Raw genomic sequence first — 8,101 nt, forward strand, 5'->3', positions numbered from 1 at the left:
TTACCGGAGTTAGACTTTGATTAGTTGATTGTATATGTCGTAGAATTTATGGGAGAAAGCATGTCTAGGTTTTCAGACATGGAGTTGGAGTGATCGTTGTTAGTTGTATGAATAAATTGTGTGAAGTGATTCTCTATTATTAAGATTGATAAACATGAATTGTATTCTTGACAACGTTTAAAGGGAGGTGTTCATAAATACCCTTCAGAGACGAATTGAGATAGCTACATATTATATTATCATTGAGCAAATTATTTGTGAGTCTTATTGTGACTTGTGATATTTGATTATACTTCATTGGCGTTGACTTGATACGTATTCTTGAATTATTCTTGTGATATGATTATGAGGCAATTATTGATGATGATTGGGATGGGACATATACATCCCTTAAGGCACATTTGACGAGGGTGACGATGTAGCTTAGTTATGAGCTCTTGGTCCAAGGTCCGTTCCGAAACGAGTAGTACATGGACACCATGGGTCCCCTGCAGGTCATGGCTATTTGGGGAAAACATTACCATTTAGCATATGTGTACAGACAAGGGAGATTTTTTTTAATCATTTATTTCATTACATTTGGCCTGTCTAGCGGTGTTCTTTGTTGATGATTGGCGACTGATTTCTCAATGAGTAATGTCTGAGGATACTTGTTGTGTTTTCATGTTAGTTGTGCATGTCTGCCTATTCCATTTATTTTATGTATGTATGCATGATACTAATCTTAGTCGGCCTATGATACCTACTTGTACGTGTTGTTTGTACTGACCTACACTTGCTGCACTTTTTTTAGTACAGATTTTGAGCCAGAGACATCTTCCAAACCTCGCATATAGTTGAAGTTATCTGTTACCAAGATCATAGGGTGAGCTTCTGTCCGTGCCATGCCGCCCGAAGATCTTTTCTTATTTTAGATGTCTATTTACATCCCAGACATTATATATTTTAGACAGTTACTTCTTCTCTTTAGACATTGTTGGTTAGAGTCTTTGTACGATGACTTTCAGATTTTAGGGATGTAATAGCTAGATTTCCGCACTTGTTATTTATTTATACTATTGTTAGATTACTTTATCATTTATTCGTGAGTAATGTTTTATAATTGACTTAAGTAATTGGAATTGGCTTGATAATGGGTTAAGGGATTGGTTCTCCCACTATAGGACCAGTGTGGGTTCCACTCACGTCTGTCTGGGACGTGACATGAATGCTCTGACTCAATACTCCCAAAATCCCCAGAATCCCTATACTCCCTATGATAAAATTCCTCCTCTTGTGTTCTCCAGTTTTAAATCATGTTCCCTGATCTTATGTTTTTGCTTCATGATTGGAACCTATGTCAATCTTTATTTTCATGCATTTTCTGATCTGCCAACTATGTTTTGCTGATACATTAATTGTTTAGGCATTTATTCTGTTTTGTGCTTGATCATTTGCTTGTCTAATTCTCTTACATCTCATGTTATGCTGCCCCTGTGGCTCTGAGTTAGTAATACTGAACTTCATTTTTGCTTGTACTAATTACCCTTTTCGATGATGCCAAAAGGGGGAAAAGTAGTAATACAGATTGAGCACAGTAGGGGAAAGGTGGTACATATGTCTCATGTGTTGGTGAAAGGGGGAATGTCTGAAAACTAGGAAACTGACATATATCTTTGACACCATCAGGTCTTCCATCCTTGGTACTGCTGTGTTTGTAACATGTTGTTACGTTCTAAAAATGGTCTACTCTACAAGGGGAACAAGTGGGATCTGGTCCTCAGGGGGGATATCGCTTCTAAGTTTGTCATCATAAAAAAATGGTGAAATTGATAAGATATGATACGTTCTATGTTTTGATGATTGTCAAACTGTGAAGAACTAGAGCGAGACCTGGTCTTCTATCTGTTCTCTCTGTATAACACACGATCGACGATCCACGGCTATAAAACAACTATTCACCTTTGTGTGCGGACAAAGATCTTTGCGAGCGAACCAAAGGTCAAACATAAAGATGAGTTGTCTCCATCTCACTTCTCATGTTTCCCTAGTATATAAGCAACATGTTACAAGGTCTTATGTGAGCCTTGAAAAACCTAATTTCACCATTTTGAAAAGCAGCCGACATAGGGTTCTTCAAGTGCCTCCAAGTGCAAAGCTACAACAAACTGCCAGACCTGCTCCTTACAAGTGAAGATGTTTTAGGTCCTTAAGTCTGTTGAGTCTGTCTTTTGCTCTATAAATTGTAAACCTAGTCTTCTCTAAAGGAAGTTGTTGTGTAGATATTCTGAATACTCAAAAGTTGTTTGTAGGCTGTTTACCTACTAAAGCTTTTGAGTGATACACTTGTCTAAAGGCAGTCAAGGTGTATTAATTGGTTTGGCTAGAGGTAGTCAAACTTTGTTGAGTGCTTGGCTAGAGGTAGTCAAGAGTGTGTAGCTTACAATAGAGGTATTGTAAGGGTGAGAGATTAAGAGGTTAATTCCTAGACTATATTGCAAGAGGTTGTAATCTGAAAGTTGCTGAGTTAGTGGAGTTGAAATCTTGCGTTGTAGGTCGTGATTTTTAATCTATTGAGCAAGGAGTTTTCCACGTGAATATCCTGTGTTATTTTCTTGCTGCATTGCATAAGGCAACTGGTAGATAATCAGGTCCCTTCATACATTGTTTTGGTGGACGCATAGCTTTTAACAGGAAGACTGAGCATTAGAAAGAGATTATAAAAATATTTCATGGTGGTAATAACCAATAACAACACTTTTTAGGTATGAAAATCTACAAAATGTAGATAATTTAGTTTTTTTTATGTACTCTCTTAAAGACAATGCATAACCTGTTGAAATCAATAAAAGATAGGACAAGGTTAAACTCTATCAAACTCTATAGATTTTTTTTTTTTTTTTAATCATATCAGTGTATAAAATATAAATTTATTGTACAGATATATTGAGGATTTATTTGACTCTTCTGATTTCCTCGGCCATGCGACCAACTTGATTTTATATAAAGATATCTTAGAGAAAATTACGGTCTAATATCTTTCGAGTTTCAATAAACCAGCAAATGCATAGGTTTTATATACTATCATAGAATATACATATTAGTGTATATATTTTAAATATTTTGACTAGTGTCTGTAATCAATTTTAGCGGATGAGCAAAAATTTTTAAAAAAATCCTATTTTACCAGCCGGATTTCCCCTAGTTAATGTTTTATCGGGGTAATTCTGGTCCACTTTCTGCCTTTGGTCTACCCAATCATGCTTGCCCAATTAAAATTCCCATGTGCCACTTCATTAAATGTATTGTCCAATCAATGCAGCATCCACTTTAGATGCCAGCTCCAGGGATAATCTTTCATTTTATATTTTATAAATCTTGTTATAGTCCTTTGTTTTCTTATTCTAAGAGATGAAGTATATGAAGTATATAATTTGAAGAAAAGTGCAGCCCATGTGCTTCGACATGTTCAACATTTTCTGATTTAATTAAGATCTGGAGGATACTGCAGGGAATGCTCGTTAGTTTGGCATGACGTATGGGAATAGTCGTCGTGTTACAGCTATCCAAATTTGATCAGTCCAATTCACCGAGACTATGGTCAACCAAGTCATTTTGGTACTATTTTTTTTGTTGTTGATGTTAGTACTAATAAGAGATTCAAAATTAACAAACAATATCAAATCGATAAATGGAGTCAAACTACAACAAAAAAAAAAAAAAAAAAATCAGCTAGTAATTTGGTTTAATTTAATTTGATGTTGAAAAATGTCGATCATAATTGTTTTGGTTTGGTATTAACTAAGAAGTCAAACTGGAAAAAAAATTAACACGAATTATATATTATTTAAATTTATTATATACATAAGAATATTTATTATAATCATACTTTGTAAATATTTCTTAACATTCTAACGCTATGTTTGGGCTTGCAACGAATTATATATTATTTAAATTTATTATATACATAAGAATATTTATTATAATCATACTTTGTAAATATTTCTTAACATTTTAACGCTATGTTTGGGCTTGCAGTCTATCCCACTGTCCTCTATATATAAATTTAGGCTAAATCCATCGACAGCACACTCAGTAGTCGTTTTCTTTTTTAGCATCTAAAAGTGACTCTTGTCCATTTAAACACTTCGTGTGAGTCATTCCTATTCCACTTAGACACTTTTTGCACGTTATCGAAAGCAAAACCAACACCAAACGGGTCGCCACCTCATTGCACATCCAACAAGCCCAAAAGCTCCAATTTTTAATGGTCAAAACTCCACGAATTTACAAATTAGTGAATTTACAATTAAAATGAGTTGGCACAATTTAATTCAGTTGGCACAATTTAAATGAGCTGGCATAATTTAATTGGCTACTTAATCCACGTAGGAGATGACTGGTGTTGGTTTTGCTCCGATAACGGTGCAAAAAGTGTCTAAGCGGAATAGGAATGACCCACCTGAAGTGTCTAAATGGAACAAGGGCCACTTTAGGTGCTCAAGTGAAAGAAGTGGACGACCACAGGTGTTTGTCGATGGGTTTGGCCATAAATTTAAGGAACTTTTACATGGTGTAGTTAACATGTAAGAGGTATTTACCACAGTAACTGTAATTTAAATTAGTTATCTACTGTGTTACACTATGTATTTAATTACCCGTCATAGCTATACTATATATTTAAAGTAGAATACTCTATTTTTATTCTTAAACTGAGAATCTTCTGAGGCTTTGGGAGGAATACCTTTGCCAACTACGTCATCTCCTTATTCTCCGGCGAGAATACGCCATCAACTACGTCATCTCCTTCTTTTCCGGCGAGAAGAAGCTGTTATCTCCTTATTCTTGACTGAAAATCAGTCGACATCTCCTTCTTCTCCCTCCGCCGCCAGCGAATACATTTTCCTATGGCGAGAATCCTATGCTATCACTGTCGTTCGTCAGATTCCGGCAACAATCTGGCTCCTTCTCCATTGCCGCGACCAGCTGAACTTCTGGTTCCTTTTCCGCCATAAAACTTGAGTTCAGGCGCCATCGTCATCTCCCTTCACCGCCGTCGTCATATCTGGCTGAAATCCATGGCCAACCAACCGGGATTTTCTCATATCTGAGTGTATTTCTCATATTTGAGTGTATTTTCTCAGATTAGAGTGTATTTTCTCAGATCTGAGTGTATTTCTAATACCTAAGTGTATTTTATTTCTTGTATTTCTCTTATCTGATCGGATTTGAGTGTATTCGTAATTTTTTAATGTTAATACAATGTATCTTTTGTATTTTCACCTGTATTTCTGTATTTTGAAGGAGATTTATGTATCTTTTATATTTTCGCCTGTATTTTTGTATTTTGAAGGAGATTTATATTTTCGCCTGTACTTTTTGAACTTTTGTTGTTTGAATACAATGTAAAAGTATCTACCAATGAATACTGTGAATTGAATACATCCAAATATCCATGTATGTTTTATTGTTATTTGAATACAGCCGAATTGAATACAATAAATTAAAGGGAAAAGGGTCAAAAATACCCCTTTACTTTGGAAAAAGGGCTAAAAATATCCTCCGAACTTATTTTGGGTCAAAAATACCCCTCTCATCCTTAAAGTTTTTAAATATACCCCCGTCTTGATAGAAATTATTCCCCAAAATAACCCGAAATCATTTTTTAAACCCGCTCCATCATTTAAACCCAACCCAACTAAATAATAACTCACAAGATCCCCTTATTCCCTCAATTCCCTCAAACTTCAAACCTACGTATTGGGGGAATATGGGGATCTTATAAGTAATTATTTAGTTGGGTTCAAGCAAATGATGAAATGGTTTAAAAATGATTTCTAAGTTATTTTGGGGATAATTTCCGTCAAGACAGGGGTATATTTGAAAACTTTAAGGATGAGAGGGGTATTTTTGACCCAAAATAAGTTCGGAGGATATTTTTAGCCCTTTTTCCAAAGTAGAGGGGTATTTTTGACCCTTTTCCCTAAATTAAATATAGTGTAAAAGTTGTTACGAATGAATACAGCGGAATACAACCGAATTGAATACGATGGAATACATAACTACAAGCCGTAATTAGTTAAACTATAGCAATGCTTGTTAGAAGCTTCCAAACTATAGTTATTTCTGTAAGTTAATCTAAATTTAAATGAAACACAAACCAAAATCAAATGTTGTCCCCTATCAATATATATTAACTTAAATGAAATCATTACCCCGCTAGAGTTTTTTTGTCCCCGACAACAATTCATCCATTTATAATCAAGTTTTTAGTGTATACAAAATTTATATAGTTAGAAATAATGCAATTTTTAAAAGTTGAAGTCCCAATCCAATATGTATGATATAAAATTCTCCTTTTCGTAGTGTTGTGGTTGACAATTATGTGTGTAAATTGTTATAATGAACTGAATTAGATATGATTGTATGAAATAGTGTGACATTTACATCATACTTCATAAAAATTAAATAAATTTTGTTGTAAGATACTTCACATCGAACCACAAAAAAATTGAGAAAACTGAAAATCCAAAAATGAAAAATTCAACTTTATTGATTTGATTTTATTTATAAATATAAACAGTCGACACAATTGACATTGGTCTGATAAAATAAAAATCTGAACCAATCCAACCTATATACGCCCCTAATTAGTCATTATAAAATTAAAACAAGAATGTGAATGGAGTATTTACAAAAAATCAACTTCAACCCGTAGCCAATAAACCGCAAGCTCCGCGTCATTATCTACTCAAGTCAAACTCACAACATTATTATACAAAAATAATAGTTCCACTAATGTTAAAAAATGTAAAAAAAAAAAATCTAATTTTCGTGAGTTGCTTAGAATGGGTGTACATTCCTTGTTAATCCACCATTCACATTAGTGAAAAAACCGAAAGGGTCCGGTCGGTAAGATCGTCGACGTTCTTTATCTCTAGCTCTACTCTTCATATAAGCTTCATGTGCTAATACAGCTTCACTCTTCTTTATTTTCTTCTTATTTGTTTCTGCAATTACTTTCGTAGCTTGAACTTCAACTCCAGTACTAATTTTTTCTTTCTTCTCCAAAACCTTATCTTCTTTCTTGACAACGTTTGATGATGATGACGACGTTGTAGGGTTGTTCAAGAACACAAATGCATCTCTTCCATCACTGTTACTCCGATTAATGAAATCTCGGAATCTCCATAGCTTTGAAAAACCTGTTGAATTACTCTTTTTGTTTGTTGCCTTTTTTGACCATTCGCAATATGGTCCGGAGATTTCTTCTTCATTCGAAGTTGTAGGAGGATTATTATTGTTGTTATTATCTTCTGTTTCGACGAATACCTTGTCGTCAGGTGGCAACCGATTATTTTTCAAGTGTTGAAAATCAATATCAGACAGGAGGAGATCTCTATTGAACAGCGGGAAAAATGGCCTGATATGACCATTATCAAATGCTTCTTCTGCTGCTATTGGTGATGTAAGTACACCACTTACAAAAGAAAATTCTTCATCATTAGCATCAACAAGTTCAACCTCATAATCATCATCGTCGTCCTCTTCTTCTTGATCATCAACTTCGTGTTCACCTTCAGCTGATTCTTCTTCTTTTACTTTAAGCTTCGCGTCGTACTCTTCAATTAGTGAATGTGACATGTCGGGTTGCATTTTCACTTTGATTTTCTAGAGATACAAAGTGGTGGTAGAATCGTGGATTGAAGTTTTAGGTTATGAAAAATGTGTGGTGGGAGAGAAATGAAAAAGAGTATGAAAAATGAGTAGTGGAAGGATTTGAATTAAATGAGGGGTATATATTGAGTGGTTGAGAAGAGATGTGACAATATTGGTATTATTAAAAGAAAGAGAGAGAAAATAAATCTTTGAAAAGTGATTAGAAAAATAATGTTTGGGGAGGAAGGAAAGAAAGTAAAAGGGAAAGAAAGTGAGAGGAAAGTGGAGAATTTTTGGAGAAATGAAATACTATAATATTAGCGCGTTAGAGATGAGAAATTGTGTCCTTTTTGGCCCAACCATTTGGTATACGAAACAGATTTTTATTAAAATGTCACGATTCAAAATTATTACAGTAATGGCATTAAAAGCTTCAACTAGACAATAGACATTCACTTGACAA

At 34.4% G+C, this 8,101-nt stretch overlaps 1 protein-coding gene across 1 annotated transcript; it reads right to left on the reverse strand.

The window, feature by feature from the left end:
* Window positions 1–6,599: 6,599 nt before the first annotated feature.
* On the reverse strand, window positions 6,600–7,865 carry LOC132059747 (uncharacterized). The gene has a single exon (XM_059452507.1). The coding sequence runs from the start codon at window positions 7,633–7,635 to the stop codon at window positions 6,823–6,825; it is 813 nt and encodes a 270-aa protein (XP_059308490.1). The 5' UTR covers window positions 7,636–7,865; the 3' UTR covers window positions 6,600–6,822.
* Window positions 7,866–8,101: the final 236 nt, after the last annotated feature.

This window comes from Lycium ferocissimum, chromosome 6 (assembly GCF_029784015.1).
Source record: "Lycium ferocissimum isolate CSIRO_LF1 chromosome 6, AGI_CSIRO_Lferr_CH_V1, whole genome shotgun sequence".
NCBI lineage: Eukaryota > Viridiplantae > Streptophyta > Magnoliopsida > Solanales > Solanaceae > Lycium > Lycium ferocissimum.

What these genes read in the sequence shown, in the direction of transcription:
- LOC132059747 (XM_059452507.1), bottom strand. Translation starts at nt 7,635, where the DNA reads ATGCAACCCGACATGTCACATTCACTAATTGAAGAGTACGACGCGAAG.